Source organism: Phoenix dactylifera, chromosome 3 (assembly GCF_051530095.1).
Source record: "Phoenix dactylifera cultivar Ajwa chromosome 3, Ajwa_hap1_PhDact_Kaust_v1.1, whole genome shotgun sequence".
In the NCBI taxonomy this organism is placed as follows: Eukaryota; Viridiplantae; Streptophyta; class Magnoliopsida; order Arecales; family Arecaceae; genus Phoenix; species Phoenix dactylifera.
In genome coordinates this window covers 352,580-373,375 of record NC_143192.1, presented here as the reverse complement: position 1 = coordinate 373,375, position 20,796 = coordinate 352,580, and the positions used below count along the sequence as shown (strand labels likewise).

General features: G+C 43.7%; 1 protein-coding gene across 1 annotated transcript in view; it reads right to left on the bottom strand.

The window, feature by feature from the left end:
- Nucleotides 1-594: 594 nt before the first annotated feature.
- The window catches only part of LOC103718765 (protein decapping 5), a 32,458-nt gene continuing 12,256 nt past the window's right edge, over nt 595-20,796 (bottom strand). The window contains exons 3-7 of the mRNA XM_008807722.6: nt 8,010-8,078; nt 7,065-7,928; nt 2,469-2,663; nt 1,239-1,349; nt 595-1,158 (exon numbers count right to left, since the gene is read on the bottom strand). Coding sequence (XP_008805944.3) covers nt 1,012-1,158; nt 1,239-1,349; nt 2,469-2,663; nt 7,065-7,928; nt 8,010-8,078 — 1,386 coding nt within the window. The 3' untranslated portion in view covers nt 595-1,011. The remainder of the gene's footprint in view (nt 1,159-1,238; nt 1,350-2,468; nt 2,664-7,064; nt 7,929-8,009; nt 8,079-20,796) is intronic.

Sequence of the window (20,796 nt, the reverse complement as noted above, 5' to 3'; positions counted from 1 at the left end):
AACAATGAATTGCAACTCACCTGCTGCTAAAACGACCTTCGCTGCTCCGCAGCTAGCCATCACCAGATGGCTTTTGGAAACCCATCGCAGCAAATCATTTTGCTTCCACACAAAGGCATCATGATTTAACAAAGCCTGATTCCTTGACATGCAATTTTCATCATTTCCTAAAGGATAGGGAAGTAAATAAAATATAGCAATTAAAAGAGCTATTTGCTCTCATGATTGCGGAAGCACCAAATATGCTGCCCATATCAGGAATAGGCATCGCCACAACAGCTGCCTTTTATTTTGAAGCACCAAACATCCTAAAATTTTTACCGTAAATTAGTACGGAAGCCTCATTCCATTAGTACGGATTGACCACCTTTGGTCATTGCTCATAATTTTCCTTTTGTTTTTTGTAAACAATCTTATAAAACAGATGACAACATATCCTCTATTCATCAACCATTTCAACTGCCATCTCAAAGACATTTCACACCGATTCCTTGCATTCTGCGCCATACTACCGAACTCCAAATTACAAATTTCGAAGACTGAACAAGAAACAGTCAAAACAGATTTTATGGGCTAAGCATCAAATAATAACAATAAGTACCAAAATTAACAAGTCATTCATAACCATATAAACATTCATCAGCCAACTTTTCTCACCACCTGAACGATGTACATCCTGGTAAGTCGTACATTAGCAGTTCTTCATCTCAAATTACTTGAGATTATATAAGGAGAGACATGAAATGCCTCTTACTACAACAAAGGAAGCCTGTGCGAGAAAAAGACAGAGGCCATACTATGAAAAATTAGTAGGTAGAGACGGCAAAAATTTCTAAAAGACAGTATTTCACATCAGTGGTTAAATGCGAATGGCTACGAGGCCATGACTGGATACAGGTAAGAGGGTGGTTTTGAGAGCCGCCAGACAGATTAACAGGGTGGAGTAGCAGGACTGACATGAGTACACTGGCAAAACCACAAATCCTCAGGAAATCGATCAGATAAAAGCTTCTAGACAGGTCTATATCCTCCATGGCCCCTCCCACTATAATATCCATAACCTCTTCCACGGTTGTACGATCCCCTGAAGTTACTAGAATGAGCAGGCCCATGGATGCCACGACCCAAATGAGTCCTCTGCTGGAACTCGCCAAAAGTCTGCCAGCCAAACAACAATTTCATCAATTAGCATCATCAAGACTTTTCAATATTAAATGCAAAGAAAAGTAACTCCAAACCTCTGTGTCCAATTTCATTCTCTCAGAGAACTTGGCACGGCCGCTCCATGATCCTCGGTTAAGTGAGTTGCAAGAAAGATTGTCAAAGAAGTCATCTTTATTATATACAGGCTGCAAAACAGGACACAAATAGGGTTGCAGTTGAATCACTTCTAGTCAAAGCAGAAGTTAAATGCTTGATTCTATAAGAATTTATTATTCCCAGAAAGCTAGGGCTTGCTCATTAGAAAGCATTTTTCTGCCTCTAGGTCATGTCTTACAGTATATTGTATAATTTGGCCTGCACAGTCATCAATATAAAAATCACTAACCAAGCAAGAACATCAAGCAGCAAAATGGGTAACATGCAGAGTGCTGAAACTAGCTTGCACAAGGTTCAGATTAGTTCAGGGAAGGGACCAATTTTGAAAGGACCTGCTTTTTGGAACTGGGAGGCCAACTAATTGATGCTGGAGAAAAACTAGACCAATGGACCAAGATCAGGTTAGTTCTCAAACGTACCAAATCTTTTTTTTACATTGTCGACATAAGAATCTAATGATTCTTTAATCTCAAGAGAATCCATTTAAACTAGTGAACCAAAATAAACCAACAATAAATATACTCAACAATTTCACACAACAACAAAACCCAAAAAATAAACTATTTGGATATGATATATAATGAAAAACAATAAAAAAAATCCAACATTCTGTTTAACAAAACAGAAATGAATAAAAATTTTGATTAGATGATGTAATATGCAAAACAGATATTAACAATATATAAATATTCATTCATTTGGTTCGGGTTAGATCAGGTTATCCAACCACTAGACATGGATTGGACCAACCTATGTGAAAATCTAAACCACCAAGGAAGTTGGTTCAGTTCAGTTCTTGGGTTACCCCAGAACCATGTGTACCACTGGCTGAATCTCAGGCAGGATGTGAAGTATGGTGCAGTCAAACTTGTACCATCTGCTAGTTTCTCCAGACATTAAATTTTGGTCTAATGACAAGTTATAAATTGAACTACTCACTAAAAGACACCACAAATACAGCCTTGGTCACATCACCCAGCAAGCAACCGAGTCTGCATCTAACCAGCTCTGCTAATAAGATCTCAAAACTTTACTTTTCAGGATCATTGTTTTTTTATAAATTTCAGTGTTTTGACTTTCAAGTGTTGAAAGAACAATCATGAGAGAAGAATGAAACATAAAAGAAATGGCACACAAGCATGTCATACTTTGTGGTCAAGCTTGGGATCTTGTTCATAACCCTCTTCAACCTCCAAATCATCGTGAGCTGGATTTTCTCCTATTTCATTTTCTATGCTTCTTCTCGACTTCCCAAGCGACCCCCAAACTTCATCTTTGTTGAACTTCTCATTCATGGCTGCAAAATCAAATTCATCGGTGAATCGAGCCACCCCAACCTGTCCCTGTAGATTTAAACAAACAGCAAAGAAAATTCTAGTGAGAATAAACTGAAAACCTTTAAAAATAAGTCGAACCGTATATGGCAAAATACTGTCTAATATACTATTGCATGTGTCTTTAAAGCCATGATTATTTCCTTTACTTATTTCCTTTAAAGCCATACTTGAGGGCTTGTTAGCTACAAGGCACATATCACGTGATAGCTAACAAGACCACAAGTATAGCTGTGATTATTTCCTTTACATATTTTGGCCTCAAGTATACTATGGCATGGTGCAGCTACACGTGATATGTAGTTTTCAAATTTTTTAAAGCTACTTGATGGCTTTAAAGGAAATAATCACGGTATTAGACAGTATTTTCATATTTCTTGCCTGCACTATCAGGTACTACGAGCCCTCTCCCTCACGCTTCTAACCACCTCATGTGGTTCATCAGTTCCACTGAAATCTACCACTTGTTGATGCCGAACATAGTGCAGGCCCAAGCAAGAAACATCACTTCTTCATGGATAAGCATCTTTTATGCATGGATCTCTAATGTATTTTAGATTGATTTATATTTAATTTCCATTTTCTTGTAACTTCTTTAACCATCTGAAGTAGGTTAACAGTCCACTGACAAATGATAAAAATTAACTGCTTGGCAGGCCAAATTACAATTGTTCTCATAGAGTGGCAGTATAGGCCATATGTACCTACATTTCAACACTAAAAGAGAGCACTTAGAAAACAGCTGGGAAGTGAGACCTATTTACAGTTTCTCCTCAAGCTTTTGAATGTGAAAAGAAGTCCAATTCCTTTCAAGTTTTAACCCGTGTCATGAAAATCAAGTTTCCAGACGCTCACCCTCAAAGATGCAGTAAAAGTGAGGTTGCCAATAAAAGTCAAGCAAGGTCCACAAAGAAAAGTAGATTAAAAATGAATAAGAAAAGGTGAACTTTAGAGATTTAGCCACTAAATTGTATTCGAATGAAGCATGTTTCTTAAGAAAAGTGGTGTTCAGGTAGTTGAAATATGATTATAAAGATCAAGAAAATCTAAATTTCGTAATTTTGTAAGTTGCAATGAATGGAGCTGCATATAAAATTACGATAGAAGTCTTCCATATCAAATCAAAATCATTGCCCCTCCTTGACAGCCGCTGGTTAGTTGGATGCAATGATTCATGAATTCCAACAAAGGAAAGGCAAGAATGGTCAAAATAACATGCATAACTTCATAATGCTGATTTACAGAAATTAATTAGCTGATGTCATTGTTCAAAATGGTGGAGAAAGACCATCATCAAAGGCAGACACCATTAAAGCAATCAGAAATATAGGTAGATGGTCTATATGTTTTTCCTTTATTGAACTTGTTAACTATGAGGGGTATATATGTATTTATGCATGAATACATATACGTCAGCTGCTCTAATACATTTAAAGTAATGAAGTATGGCAAAACCTTAGGCTTCAGTTCTTTTCTTTTTCAAGTCTTACATCAGCATTTGTTTTCATACAACTAAGCGTGATGAAGAAGAATCCATCAGTATTAATCAATTGTTACATAAAATGGTCCAAGTTCTTCATGCTTTTTCTTTTTAAGAAGGATCTCAAAATGTTATTCATCATTTCACCAAATTTTGATACCAACACCTGAATGCCAGAATAATCTCATCTACCATTGCATGTAACTTGTAGCTAATAGAAACAAGTGTGAACCACAATTACCTTCTTTTATGTCATCTAGTAGCTTCTGAAAAAAGGTGCCCTAGTGCACGAGCGGCAGCCACTGCGGGGTTTGGGGAGGGTCTAGTATTGCCCCCGTGTGTGAAGAAGTTGTTCCATATTTTGAACTTGTGACATCAAGTCACAATGGAGCAACCTTACCGTTGCACCAAGGCTTACCCTCTTCATCAAGCAGCTTACAAAAGACAAAAACTACATCACATATTCAACATCTTTTACAAGATTTCTAATTTATATGCTCTAATTTGATTTAGGACTTTCACAATATATACTGGTACAAAAGCCTAAATTACATCACACAACTAATGTGTTTCTTTGTTTCATTTTCTTTTAACTAGTTTAATTAGCTAGATTGGGTTAGTAGTTCATTGACAACCTGTAACAAGTAAACTGCACCCCGTACCAGGTAGGGGAGCTATATCAAGGTTGTAAAACCAGTATCAGATGATGTATTGGTTTTTCACAGTACCAAGTATCAATACATGATAGCGGACTGTACCCCGTACCAACACCCTATGTACAATGCTGGTTTTCTGCCGGAATAGTAATAGTAGCGCGAATAGCATCCTGTTCTAATGATTTTTAAAACCTTAATCTATATTCCAAGTTGGAACTTGGATTAAAAAACAGTAGGTGAAGTGACACCCCATATCTATGCAAGCTTTTGGACATGAAAAAGAAGCCCAGTTCCTTTCAAAAGTTAATAAATCTCATGAAGAATGAAGTTTTCCAGACCCTCACCCCAGAATATGCACTCAAAGTGAGGTGATCAGGAGAAGAATAGCAAAGAAGCATGAAAAGAAGAAGAAAATTGCGGTTCACAAAAAAAGAAATTTAGGATTTAGACACGAAATGGACTCAAATGATACAGGTTTCTTCGGTAAAGTGATGCACATGCAGCTGAATTATGATTACAAGGGAATCTACATTTCATAATTTTGTGAGATATCATTGGAGGAGCTCCATCTAAAATCACAATCACTAGTCCTACATCATAAAATCAAAATTCTTGATCCTCCATTAAATTTCTTCAAATTAGATTGTAACGGCAATTCAATATGAAACCGAACCTATCCAGCATTTGTGGGGCTAGTTGCCCTTAGGACTCAAAACTTCCAACAAAGCAAAGGTGAGATTACTCAAATTAACATGTACAGTTTCTTAATGTTTTTTATTGAAATTACTTAACCAATGTCATTGTTTGTAGGAGTGTAAATGGTATAACAATCATGTATGGATCCAATATAAGTTTCGATGACCTTGATGTATCAAAGTCAGATTTCATATGTCGGATCCGATTTCATATTGAATCGAACTTGGATGTAGCTATATGCAGATCAAAAACCCGAATACATACTATATATGTAGTACATAAAAATTTAGAAATATAAGGAGGATTGGCTTCTGACTTGTATTAATTATTTTCTGCATGTTTGGATTTTTGCATTTTTCTCATGCATGCTCCCTATAAGTCTCGATTGCCGCCATTTCAATTCCAAAATCCTAGCTGATAGTCAAATAAACATAAATGGAGACTCAAATCTGTTCCCAAAGTGGTTGGACATTTTTTTTTCAAAACAGTCATTAACTTCCCATATTGGGTTCCTTTCCCACCATAATCTGTCACAAGTTCAATATATATGGAGGACCATCGTGATGACAGTCCTTTTAGTTTTAGGAACTGTTGACCCTTGGATGGTTGGCCCACTAAAATCATGTGCTGAACCACACAAAACTTGAATACGAACTTAGAATTAATCAGGTTTGGTTTGAGTTTGAATCTTACTCATTTGGATAAATTCAAACTCAAATCTTAATTTGATTTGCTTATTAAGTTCGGATGCGGATTCAGCATGGATCCAACCTAAGTCCAACCTGTTTGCAATTGAAAAGTAATGAACTAGTACCAAATCATGTCTCGGCTAATGGGGTGCACTGCATACAACTTTTGATATGTTAGACTTTGGCTCTTCCCTGTCAGAGCTTCATATCAGCATTTGTCGTCATATCACAGTGTGATTGGCAAATATCCATCAGTATTATGATCCTAGGATACAGAAAATCTAACTACTTCCAGATTATTGAATCTACTCTGCTGTTAAACTCAAACACCTGAGTGCGATGAGGAGGCTCTACTTGGGGTGTCATCTGTCTCCACACCATAGGACATGTTAAATTCTAATATTCAGATAGTGAAAACCATGTAAAATAATTTCAAAAAGTCAAATATCATTAATGCTCTTCTGGCGCCATCCGTGTTCTCTTCTTCTATATCCGGCATAGTTAATATATTAAGCCTAAAATCTGCACTTCACTCCAAGCATCAACTGTGCGGATGCATATTAGCTCATCCAGTTGAGAATGTGTTCGTAATGTCCTAGATACAGTTGCATACTTCAATTTCATTTATAAGCAATATTGACTTTACATTCACTTAAACACAATCATGATTCAATAAATTAAAGAATAACCTTTTCAACCTAAACTATTGAATCCAGATAGACTTTCAAACCATTTCAGAGACATTCTTAGAAAACCAAAAAAAAAAAAAAAAGCAGCAGTAAAGAGCAGTATGTCCTTTAGAAAACAACAAGAACTGCATAAAAGACATAACCGACCTGTGAAAGCAATTTAGGCAACATATTGAAACTAATATAAAGTGTCATTGTACCTGTTGGGAAGGCAATGGTAATGGCAAAAATGGTGCCTGAGGCAGTGAGCTAACTGACAATAATGGGTCCGATGATGGCGGTAACATGGCTGCCATGTCTTCTTGCTCATGGCTCAGTCTCTGGTTAAAGGAGGAAGTTGTTGGCCTAGATTGTGGGAACTGATCACGGGCCAGCAGAGGAGGCAATGTAGTTACAGGAGATGCAGCAGATCCCAAAATTGAAGCTGAGGAATAAGGTAAACTTGGCATGGAAAGGATTGGCAGTGCTGAAGATCCAGCTTTGCTAGAAATTGAATACATGGAGGCATTTAACTCTTGATTTGATGAAGAAAATGAAGACTTTGTTGATGGATACAGTAGAGATGACAATGGATGAGATGGTTGAGAAGCGTCACTGGATACTGATGACAATACATCAGCAGGGCTAGAAATTCCAAAATGAGAAGAGGGTCTATGAAATTTTGAGTGCTCATTGGTGGCAACAGGAGTGAAGGTTAAAGGGGCAGGGTCTATGAAATTTGGAATGCTCATTGGTGCCTGCCTTACAGGTAACTGCAACTGATCTTGCAGCATTGCTGAAGAGGGCTGCAAAGGAAATGATTGCTGTTGAGCAGGAGCCTGGCCATCTAGTGCACCAGTATATCCTTGCCAATACATAGGTGCACTAGAAGAGGTCTCATTTATATTTGTAGAAGCAGGCAAGGAGGCCCGGGAACCGAGAGCGGCCCCAGATTGATACTGTGATAATGCATCTGGATATGATGGCCTGGCTAAAGATGAGTGTGCAGCATGGGAGCCTTGACCAGTAAGAGCAGTGCCTCCAGCTGAAGATGTACTTGTAGTAGGTGCATAAGCATAACGTGACTGCAAAGCATATGATGGAAACGTAATGAACATACAGTAAGTAGCACCAAGAAAAAAATCCCCAAGTCATATAACATATACCTGAATAATAGCTGGATCACTGGGTGCCTGGGGTTTACTAAGAACTGGAGATGACTTCACTTGCAAATCCTGAAAACAAGATGAGCTAAGAATGCATCAACTTCATGAAACTCAAACATGGAATTATAGTCTATTTTAAGACCACATGGTAAGAAATTATACTCATGGATCTTCATGCATTTCAAAGCTCTAAATTATTCAGGTGTTATAACAAAGAAAATTTAAAGGTAACATCAACATTTAGAAACATGATAATACTACTACATGAGCAGTCAAATTCTATGGTAGGAACAATTATTTCCAGATGACCTTATATCAAGGGAAATCATGTTGGCAATCATTTTCAAATGAGATCTTATCTGTCCCTCGTCTTATCATTCTTGTTTCAAGCCACTGTGAACTGACGCATGCCCCCACATGATACTTCTGCTTCCACTCTCCATAAATAGGAAGACACTAAAACCTCACAAAACTTCTTTGCAAACATATGCTATAAGAAGAAGAAATAAACAATTTCAAGTCAGCAGGTCAAAGGCTCGAAAAAAGCTTTTCATAATCAAGAATTCGTCCTGTCTCTTATGGAATGGATGTTTAAAAATCAAAACAGCTTTTCTTTTCTTGCAATTTACTTTCCTGCATATGTCAGGACAGCTGAGGTCAATGCAAGATTGAAAAGGGAAAGGCCTCATAGCTATATTACATGGTTCAGTTATGGATCCCAGGTAGACCTGCGCAAGCTAGCCTAGCTTCTTGGCCTGATTTTTGGTGGGCCCGAGCATAGATGTTCAGCCCGACGGGCTAGGCTCAGGTTGTCAACTTCTGATCTGGCCCGGCCCGAAAGTCATCCACTAAAATATGCAATATATATTATACATTTTATATTAAAAATCAAAGAGGAAAAAATAAATCTTAATTTGCTCCCTTTCTCGTCTCCCTAAGTTCCATCCTTTGCTAGCTAGAGGACATAGACGCGCTCCTTCCCTCGTCTCCCTCTCTTTTCCCTCCCTCCCTCTCTCCACCCCTACCTTCCCTCCCTGGTGTCCAATAGCATGTGCCCCTATATGGTTCTACAGCCTAGCTCCACAAACAACCACCGCCTCTCCCCACCCCCCACCCTCTCTCTCTCCTGCCCTCCAACCCCCCCCCCCCCCCCCAAAAAAAATAAAATAAAATAAAAAAAGAGGAGTCTATCTTGTCTTGCAGCTCCTCCACACCTCCCCCCCCCCCCCCCCCCCCCACCCAACTCCCTCACCATAGGCGGGACAAGCCACCACTGTCTTCTCCACCTCCTCCTCTCTCTCTCTCCCTCTCTCGCCCTCTCTCTTCTATCTCTACAACCCCCTTACCCCCACATCCACAGTTCCACAGTGCCCCCTCCACTCCCAAGCATGCTGACCTAGGCCCTCATTTGTTGGGCCAGGCTAGGCCAGGGCAGTTTGAGCTCAGCTTTTAGGACTTGGGCTAGCTCAAGCTGGATGCTTAAGGTCTGAGGCCAAGGCTTGGGCCCAATTAAGCTCTAGACCATGCTAAGGCCAAGCCCAAACACGACCCAGCGAGGCCAATGCTCAAGTCTAGTCTTGAGTGCAGGTATGTAAGGTTCAGATCCATTCTAGGCCCAAATCTTAGGACACAAGAAGATTCAAAAACTAGGTGCAAGCACCTGAATTTGTCGTATTCGTGTCTTGGATTGCAACTTTAGGAACTTAAGCTTAATCTAACTATTGGATAGAGTTTGGCATACTTTGCTATTTCAAAAAGTCCCTGCAGAATTACCGTTTAACTTTTAGTCCTTATACACAATTAGGTTTTGTTTGCATAATGTTAATCAATTATGCATATTTGGCACAAGCTTATGATGGTTAGAGTCTAAAAACTAAAATGCCCCTCAAGTTCTAGGACTTGGAATTACAAGTCCACCATACAAGGGCTAAATTTCACATCAGTTAATCAAGGTTAGACTTCAATTTTCCTCTTTCTAAAGTGAAAGCACATGTACCATCTGTGCCAGGTCCTAATGATGTAGGAAAGTCTAGGGAAAGGGATAAGACCTGATTTTCAACAAAATTGAACCAGAAAGTCAATGTTCTTGAAGAAATAGATAATGGTTAGCTATAATCTATCCTTGGGTTTAGGATTTTAGGGTTGATTAGGTTTTTAGGGCTTGATGCAATTGAATGGCCAAAATCAACAGTTTGCTGTAAGTTTTCTGGAAAAGAAAATCTGTGTCATGAAAGATCTAGGGAAGATAAAAGTATTTTTTTGATCAAAGAAGGCAAAGAACCCTAAAATAAAAAATGAAAGAATAAAAGTGTAAAAAGGAAGAGGGATGATAATACTAGACTCACTCCGCAACCTAGGAATCACACCTAATTTTGCAATCCTCACTTGTTATAGTTTAATTAGATTTGATTTTAATTATCAAGTTCTCATATTTTCTTTTATTTCTGGTTAGTTTTAGATCAGTGGATATTGAAAATTAAGGGCTGAAATTAAGGATAGCTTTATGAACCAAGTTATTATAACAATACTGTTTGCAGCATTATTTAAGCTATAGCAACCATGAATAGTAATCATGCGTGATGACAGTAATTTTAGGATTATAAAAGATTGTTAGGGTCTTTTTCTCTTATAAGCTTCGGACTGAGAGTGATGTAATCAGTTTTTATGCAATGAATGGAATATCAGTTTTTTTTTTTACTTTCTTATGGTGTGATGCCATAGGACAAGCATGTGGCTTGCAACGCTAAGTGTGAATCATACGTTGCTGAATGAGTATCGTATCATCATCCCTCTTCCTTTTTCTATTTTTCTTCTTTCATTCTTTTTTGCGTAACTATCTGCCTTTCTTCTAATATTCTTTAATAAATACCATACTTTCGTCTTCTCTAAATCCTTCATGACACATATATTCAACTTTTTCCCCAGACAAATACCGGCAAATTCTTGACTTTGGCTATTCAATGTAAAGCCCTAGAAAACCCAATCAAGCCCTAAAATCCTAAAACCTATGACTCAATCATTGTCTATTTTCTTCACAAATTTATCTTTCTACTTAACTTTTATTAAAAAGTCAGGTCATTAACGAAATTCCCCTCCTCTTCTTCTAGATCTCCACTCCCCCTCTACTCCATCCAACTTCCCAGTCTAGAGGTATTGCTTGAAGTGCCATTTCTGAAAATTATTCTAATGCTTTGGACTCATATCCCAAAGTACTCATGTCATGTCAAGTCAACATGGGTAGATCGGTTATATTACTAAGTCCAAGCATCATAGCCTCAGAGTTCAGCCAAGTGCTACACTCCAAGGTTTCCCATAACTAGATATGGTAGATATATATTGATTGGAATTTTGATTTTCTGCAAGGATTTCTGTTAGATTCCTAACAAGATTGACCTAAGCATTTGACAGTTTAAGCACATAGTTACAGTTAAGGTTGGCTACAACCGTTTTGAGAAACATCTTGGTCCAATTCTTCACATCATGTAGATGAGCCGAAGACATGGAGCTGTTGGCCAAATAATAGGAGCAAACCTTCTCGATGGCTGCATAGAAATCCTAATGAGCTTTGAAGAAAGATTTTTCTTCCAAGAATTATCATGCCGATGGGGGGTTATCCGACATTCTGATGGCAGCTGACGAGTCAGAGGAGGTTAGACGGATAAAGGGGAAGGTGGTAATGTCGGCAATAGCTGAGGTGCTAAAGCAGTCCCCGACACCTGAACCCAGTTCAAATCAGAAATACAATTTTATTTCAGCTTAAATTTGAATGTATCTCCAACTGTTTCTAATCTGCTGGTGTATGACGTACCTAAACTCTTAGGCTCTTTCTTTGGAGATGCAAGGGCTCTAGAAAGTGAGGATCCCCAAAGAGGCTCTTTACAGCTATGGGATAATCCTTGTTTATATGGAGGTCAAAACTTTAATGCTTCTGTTGAGAGAGATAGGACCATAGAGGTTTTACTTTCTCCTAGTGGATATCATGCTAAAAGAGTGCATCACATAACACAATTTTCCTTTCACAGCAAAAGAAAAGGAACTCTAGCTCAAATGTTGGTAGTAAGCTGGAAACTGCCTTGGTGTCCATGGCTGGCAAGGGCCCCACCCCTGTGGACCTCAATAGTTCAGATCCCATTCAGGTTAATCCTATTGCAGCTTGACCAGCTCCAGAGGTTCAGGTTTCTAAGAACATGTGGTGCTAAAGTTAATGGAGTTTCAGTTAAGGACAACATATGGCTCAAAGACAAGGCTGAGGCAACAAACTTAGGAAGCGCTGGACACCATAGAGAAGATTTGCATGCTATTATGGAGAATGGGGTTGAGAACGTGTCTGATGGTGACTTAAAAGAAGGAAGGTCAAGAAGGAATTCAGAACCGTAGGGAAGAAATGTGGACTCTTGATAATTGAAGAATTTATTGAAGGTGCATTGGATAAGCTCAAAGACTTGGAACAAGAATGAGCCAAGCAAGAAGTATGCAACACAAGATAGTGGCAACATCATCATTCATTGAGCCGAAGTTAGTGGAGACTTCGGTTTGACATGTTGGGTGGGTGTAGTGATAGAAGCAGGGTGTCTAAGCAATAGTTATGCTTCTTCTGGGATTTGCTTTGTTGGGTTTTCTATTTTTGTATCCTTGCTGACAGTAATTTTAGAAAGTCTACATTTGTGGTAGGAGTTTGGTGTATTGTTAGCTGTAAACTAGATAGGAAAAATGGGCAAAGCAATCTTGTATGGAGTAGGATGGTTTGTGCATCATGGAAAGACCTGTGTGGTTGAAGTCCTTGGTGCAATCTGTGTTGGTTTAGAAGATCTTTGTTTGAAAATCAGTAGATTCCACAAGAAGGTGATAGGGCTCTAGGTTGATTGGAGAAACAGTCAAGTTAAGAAAAAACGGTGTAAAGGATGAGTACAGTGGTAGTAGGTATCTTTCAGGGCATTTGGATGGAAAGTAATGCAAGAGTGTTCAGTAGGAAGAAGAACAGCCTCAGGGACATCAGCAAGACTAAGACGTAATTAAAGGAAGGTTTTGAGCATACAGTTCAAAGGAAAAATCACATACTAGGGGACTGTTAAGAATGTTGGGTCATCTTAGATGCTAATCCTGTTTTGAATGTAACTTGATCCTTTAGGATCTTTTATATGAGTATATTTTCTTACCTTATCTAAAATGGAACTATTTGGAATTCTTGTCAGTTTCCAGAATTTGGCTATGAATAAAATAATGGACTGGAGTGACTGTGTTTGGAATTTATGATTTACATTGGTGCAAATCCGATCACCCAGATTTGACAAACATGGGAAACAAGGCTGGAAACTCATTTGGTTACCCATTTTACTTTTTTGATCTTTTTAAAAGCATTTTCCAAAATTTTTGAAAAAGCAAAAGCTCCAAGGATTAGCTTTCACTTTTTTCGAAAATGAAACTATCTATAGCCATCACCACCACCTATGGTGCCACCACTCCATTGGCCATTGGAGCCGCCACTCGCTGGCTGCCCGCCGCCACCACCACCAATGCCACAAGCCATGACTACTAAACAAGTTGTGGTTTCGGTTTTCAAGAAAAAATAGAAACAGATTTTGGTTTTCATGAAAATTGAAAAGTAGAAATGATGCCAAATGGAACCTTAGCATCCAATTTTTCTCTTCAAAAAATTTTGCACTTCAACCTACTGAAGCATCCAAATGACATAAAAAAAAAATTAACTACGTGAGAAGGTTTCATATCTTTGGAGTTAGGCCTCATATACCCTGACTCCAAGTATTTGCATTTTTAGATGCGGTATAAAAATCCCAAGTGAACATGCATATACTACTAACCACATGGAAATGTTGCCCCATAATACCAAATATTAGTTCTAAAGATGGACAAATACTAAGTTTTTTGCACAGAAATCATAGTAAGTGATTAAGTGTAGTCCTATAAAGCTTTCTTTTCTTCATCTTACGGAATATTAACGGTGCATTAAAATAGCTTTCTCAAGTTAAACAAGAAATAAGGTGAAACTTCTAGAAGTATCCATTTGGATTCGAGTCTCTATTAAGGCCCAATGGTGATAGAACAGCCCACATCAACATCTCAATTGGTGACCGATATAGCGTATCCCACGTAGTTAGCTCATTATCTTGGATATGGAGGAGGATTCAAACCCATGAATGATATTGGAAAGCACCACATTATAGCAATGCATATCAAAGAAGCTTCCCTAGCAATGCATAGTGTTGTGGATCACAAATAATGTCATGGCCTCCTTAAAGATTGAAAAGATACTATACAATATACGTACTTATTTACAGATTTTGATGTTGAGCATTGAAGGGTTATTATTAGGAAGCAAACAGATCTATAGAAAACTGTAGCCACTGCTTCCTGGAACATTAGTTCCATCTCAGAGGTTATGGAACAGCAACCCTTAGTTGCATAGCAGCAAACAAAGTGAAGGCTGATAGGAGAGAAGAGACAACACTTAGCTACATAGCAGCAAAAAAATGGAGGCTGGTAGGAGAAAAGGGATGTGAATTTGGTGCCCAAGATAGGGTGGGTTTCTTAAAGGCGTCGGGTTGGGGGAAGGGAGGGATATTGATCAACATTTCTCTTTAAGTAGTAAATCACATTGTCAACATTGATAACAGACAGAGAAAGAAAGAGAGGGAGGGGGGGAGTGGAATTGCCATGGGGAGCAGGTGCATCCTTTTTCTAAAAATAATCTAAAATAACCTCATACATATAGTTGTAGTATCCATATTTGCATAACTAACATGTCTTTATGAGTGCATGTAGATACATATGTACATCTATGCTTCACGCAAACATGCACATATGCACCAGCATGAGGAGCTGTATTGAGTCTGTCAATGTATGCACGTATCAATATAAGTGGATGGCAGGATGGAGCGCATCGAAATGAATTGGTTAATAAAAATAATATCTATGTTTACTCAATAAAGTTAGAAATGAATCATATATTTCTGATAATTATGCACTCTTTAAACATGTGTTTCTGTTTGGCTATTTACCATATCTATCGATCACAAATATACAAGTTAGAGATAACAAAAATGATGGCATAGTTCAGCATAACATACTAGAAAAATCAAACATTGAAATGTACAATATAAAACTAATCACATAATTGAAATAAAAATAAATAAATACGTCACTAAAAGTATTATATTTATGATATGTCAATATAACATATAGAAATATTCCTATTTGTATCCAAACATTCAAATATCTTATCCAAATTGGAATTGTACATCAATATATATATATATATAGGCACACACACACAAAAGCAAAATAACCCCGCGATGGGGAGTAGTAAAAAAACAAATACAAAGAAATATTAAAGAAAATAAAAAAGAATTAGATTTTAAATTTTTAAATCTAAATTATTGAATAGGGATAATATCTTCTAACAAGAGAAAAAAATGGCTTCAATTGGATTTTGAAGCAACTGAATCATGTGATTATTTCAACCTATGAAATAAGATATCATTATTACTGTTACGGGGGAACTAAGCCGCCATGCTCCACGTGACCGGCACGCGCGCCCATGAAGACTACGGCTGTACTTTGACCCAGCAATCCGACCCCGAGTCGGACATCTTCGGCTTCGCAGCCCGACCCCGAGTCGGCTGCCCCTTAATCTAGCAATCCGACCCCAAGTCGGATATCCTCAGCACCGCAGCCCGACCCCGGGTCGGCTGCCCCCTGATCCAGCACTCCGACCCCGAGTCGGAGATCTCTTGATAACGACAGGCTGCTTCCCAGAGGCACGCCGAGGCCTCCTGCTCCACTACTCCCTGCAACGGCTGTATCCGATGCTGTTCCACGATCTCCTGTATCAGCCGTACAAAGCGGAACTCCACTACGCCCTGTCATGGCCGTACCCAGCGCTGCTCCACGACGCCCTGTAACGGCCATGTCAGTGGCCACTCCATCGCGCCCACGATGACAAACCCCCCTGAGAGACCCCCCAGCCAGGTATATATGCGGCTGGGGGGAGAAGGGGGGGTAAGCAATATCTTCCAGAGCACTCTCTTGCTTGCTATTATCATCTCTCCTCCTCCTCCAATCTCCTCTGACTTGATCGTCGGAGGGCCCCCACTACCCCAGTGGTGGTGCGAGGCTTGCTTGCAGGTTTTCCGGTGGAAGGTGGAGCACAATCAACATCGACCAAGGCAGCTCAGACGGAATCCCGTTCACACCGCTGTGCCAATCGTTCTCGGTTTGGACCACCAGCAACAGTTGGCGCTAGAGGAAGGGCCTGATCTCAGAGCGATCGTAATGGCACGGCGAGGTGGTCGTGGAGCTTCCAATGCCTCCGGTCGCGGGGCCTCTCGCGCCTCCGGCCGGGAGGCCGCTGCGTCTCCAACACATTCTCAGCAACACTCCACCGTTCCACCCCCGATTCAGATGGTCGAAGCCGCTCAGTTCGACCAGTTAGCCCAGCAGGTCCGCACCCTCGCGGAGGCGGTGCAGAACCTGCAGGGTGTGATGTCTCGGGCGCCGCAGCGGGCCCAGGAGCCGCTGCTCCCTGAGCGCTCACCTGTCCTCCTTAACCCGCGCTCCTTCCTCTCCCATGGGGAGGAGCGCCGGCGCGAGGAAGATTCTCAAGCACGGTCCATTCTGCCGGGACCGTCCCATCGAAGCTGCGCGGGGTACAAGAGGCGGGCCCGGGCGCGTTCCCAGACCCCCCAGTCCTCAAGGAACCCGCGCTCCAGTCGGTCCCCCTCTCGGTGCTCCTTGTCTCCCACCCATCGGTCGCGCTCCCTGGACCGGCGGGTGGACGATCTCCACCGACAACTCCAGGTCCTGAAGGGCCACTCTAAAGATCCCTTCGCCGACTTGGAGATCTCCTCCCAACCGGCGCTTGCCTCGAGGATCCTGCGGACCCCAAATCCGCCGGGATTCAAAATGCCGGCGATCGAGCCCTATGACGGGGCGGCGGACCCGCGGGATCACGTGGAGAGTTTCAGGACTCTTATGCTCCTCCATGGAGCATCAGATCCTCTCCTCTGCAAGGCCTTCCCGGCGACCCTCCGTGGCCCAGCCAGGGCGTGGTTCGCCGGCCTGGAGGCTGACTCTATCCAGTCCTTTGACCAGTTCACTCGCCTCTTCATCAGCCATTTCGCCGTCAGTAGCCGGCGGCGATTGGTTTCCGACTCCCTCTTTGATGTCCGGCAAAACGAGGGAGAAAGCCTGCGGGATTACCTTACCCGTTTCAACAAGGCTACATTGGAGGTCCGGAACCTGAGCCAGGAGGTGGCTCTCTCAGCCCTGAAGCGTGGCTTCCGGAAGGGCAGACTCACCTTCTCCCTGGACAAACGCCTGCCGCGGAGCTTTCCGGAGCTGTTGTCTCGGGCGAACCAGTATGCAGACGCCGAGGAGGCAGCCGCCCACCGGAACAAGGAGGCCGCCGAGGCCCCTCTAAAGCTCGGGAAGAAAAGGCGAAAAGAGGCACCCCAGAGGAGGAGCCCGACGCCTCAACATCGGCGCAGAAGCCCGTCACCGGCGAGGAACCACGGCGCCCCACGCTCTCGTTCTCCGCACCGACGCTTCAACCGGTACACCCCACTCCTGGCCCCCCGGGCCCAGATCCTTATGGAGGTCAAGGGGCGGGAGAACCTCCCGGTCCCGAGGCAGATGAAGAAAATCCCTGGGAGGAGGCCCTCTCGAGCGTACTGTGAGTACCACCGAGACCACGGCCACGACACCGAAGACTGCTTCCAGCTTCGGGACGAGATCGAGGCTCTCATCCGCCGAGGGCGTCTCGGTCGATATGTAAACGACCGACGTCCCCCCGCAGACCCGCGTCCGGCCGACCCGGCCCCTCAGGAGCCTCGGGAGCAGAATCGACCCGTCGCGGGCGTGATCCACACCATCACTGGGGGCTGCTCTCGGTCCGTGAGGAACGCAGGGGGCTCGGTGGAAGCATCAGGGGTGGCCGTCGCGAAGAGGCAGCGGGTCGGAAATGTAATCACTTTTTGTGATGAGGATGTAAAGGGGGTTCAGACCCCCCATGATGATGCCATGGTGATCTCCCTCACTATGGCGAACTATGATGTAAGGCGTGTTCTTGTGGATAGTGGAAGCTCAGCTGATATTTTGTTTTACGAGGCCTTCCAAAAGATGAGCTTGTCCCGACAAGTGTTGCACAAAACATCCACCCCCCTCATAGGATTCACTGGAGACGCTATCTCGGCCGAAGGTGTCGTTGAGCTGCCTATGACTGCGGGCGTTGCACCCGCAGAAGCCACGGTGCGGCTCGGGTTCTTGGTCGTCCGTGTTCCCTCGGCCTACAACGCTATCCTCGGACGACCCGGACTGAACGCCCTTCGCGCGGTAGTCTCTACATACCATTTGCTAATGCGGTTCCCCACGGCGGCCGGGATTGGAGAGGTCCGAGGTGACCAACCGACCGCACGGCAATGTTTCCTAGCAACTCTCAAAGGGAAGAAGCCCGTGGAGGCCCTAAGCGTCGAGTCCCTTGACGCCAGAGACGAGGTGGCTTTGCGGCACGGGAAGCCGGCCGAGGGTGTGATCGAAGTTCCCCTTAAAGAGGGTCGCCCGGACCGTACGGTCCGGGTCGGTGCCAAAATCGACTCGGAAGCTCGGCTCAGGTTAGTGGAATTCCTCCGAGCCAATGCTGATGTATTTGCCTGGTCGGCGGCCGATGTACCTGGGATCGACCCGGAGGTCATTTCTCACGCCCTCAACGTCGACCCAACCCACCGACCAGTAAAGCAGAAGAAGAGACACTGTGCCCCGGATCGGATCCGAGTGGTCGACCAGGAGGTAGACAAGCTCTTGGAGGCAGGATTCATAAGGGAGGTCAGCTACCCCGAATGGCTGGCAAATGTCGTACTTGTCCGGAAGGCGAGCGGGAAGTGGAGGATGTGCGTCGACTACACCGACCTGAACAAGGCGTGCCCCAAGGATAGCTTTCCGCTTCCACGGATAGATCAACTGGTCGACGCGACTTCCGGATATCAGCTGTTGTCTTTCATGGACGCCTTCTCCGGCTACAACCAAATAATGATGGCTCCACAGGACGAGGAGAAAACTGCCTTTATAACAGACCGGGGGCTGTACTGTTACAAGGTAATGCCCTTTGGTCTGAAGAATGCAGGCGCCACTTACCAGCGCCTCGTCAACAAAATCTTCAAAGGGCAAATCGGCCGGAACATGGAGGTGTACGTGGACGATATGCTGGTGAAGAGCCGCCATGCAGACCAGCACATCGCGGATCTGGAGGAGACTTTTGCCACCCTGCGGAAGTTTCGCATGAAGCTGAACCCAGCGAAGTGCGCCTTTGGCGCTTCGGCCGGGAGGTTCCTCGGTTTCATTGTCAACCAGCGGGGGATCGAAGCCAACCCTGACAAAATCAAGGCTATCCAAGATATGTCCCCTCCGACCAAAGTGAAGGAGGTTCAGGAGCTCGCTGGAAGGGTCGCCGCGCTCGGACGATTTGTGGCAAAATCGGCCGAACGCTGCCAACCGTTCTTCAAGGTGTTGAAGCGCCCGAAAGACTTCCTTTGGACGGCCGAATGTCAAGTGGCATTCGACCAACTCAAGGAGTACTTGGCGTCTCCTCCCCTGCTGTCCAAGCCGCAAGAGGGGGAGATGCTCTACCTCTATCTGGCGGTCTCCCCAACCGCAGTCAGCGCAGTACTGGTTCGGGAAGAGGCAAAGCTCCAGAAGCCTGTGTACTACATCAGCCGGGTCCTACGGGATGCCGAGACGCGGTATACGAAGGCGGAAAAGATCGCCTTCGCGCTGCTGACCGCGACCAGGAGGCTTCGCCCCTATTTCCAGGCCCATTCTGTCACCCTCTTGACCGACCAACCGCTGCGGCAGATCCTCAGCAATCCTGAGAATGCAGGACGGCTGGTGAAGTGGGCAGTAGAACTTGGTGAGTTCGACATCCGCTACCAGCCCCGACCCGCTATCAAGGCCCAGGTGCTCGCGGACTTCCTCGCTGAGTGCACTGTGCAGGAGGCGGAACCTAGGCCGCCGGAAACACCCAGCCTCGACCTCCCAATCTGGACGCTTCACATTGATGGGTCGTCGAACCCCGAAGGTGGAGGGGCCGGGCTGGTCCTTACCAGTCCCGATGGAGTGATAGCCGAGTATGCCTTGAGGTTCGGATTTCCAGTGACCAACAACGAGGCGGAATACGAGGCCCTAGTCACAGGACTCAAACTCACCAAGGAGCTCGGCATCCGGCGTTTGAAGGTCTTCACCGACTCCCAGCTGGTGGTCGGGCAGGTCCGAGGGGAGTTCGAGGCTCGGAGCCCGACCATGCAGAGCTACGTCTGGAAGGTGCAAGCACTCATTCCCGACCTCGGCAGTGTTGACATTCAGCAGGTCCCAAGAAGCGAAAATGCCAGGGCCGACAGGCTGTCCCGCTTGGTGGGCGCAGACGCGCACAACTTGTCGAGGGCGATCTACCTGGAGACCCTGGATGCCCCGAGCATCGGCGAGGCCGGAGCGGTGATGGCGATTGATCCGGAGCCATCTTGGATGGACCCGCTCGTCGCCTACCTCGCCGAAGGGATCCTCCCAGAGGACGAAGATCAAGCTCGGCGACTCGTCATGAAGTCCGCCCACTACGTACTCTATGAAGGGAGGCTGTATCGGACCTCGTTCACCGCCCCCCTCTTAAGGTGCCTCCGCCCCTCGGAAGCGGCCTACGCCCTCAGCGAAGTCCATGAAGGCATCTGCGGATCGCACCTGGGGGCTAGGTCCTTGGCGCATAAGATCATGAGGCAAGGCTATTATT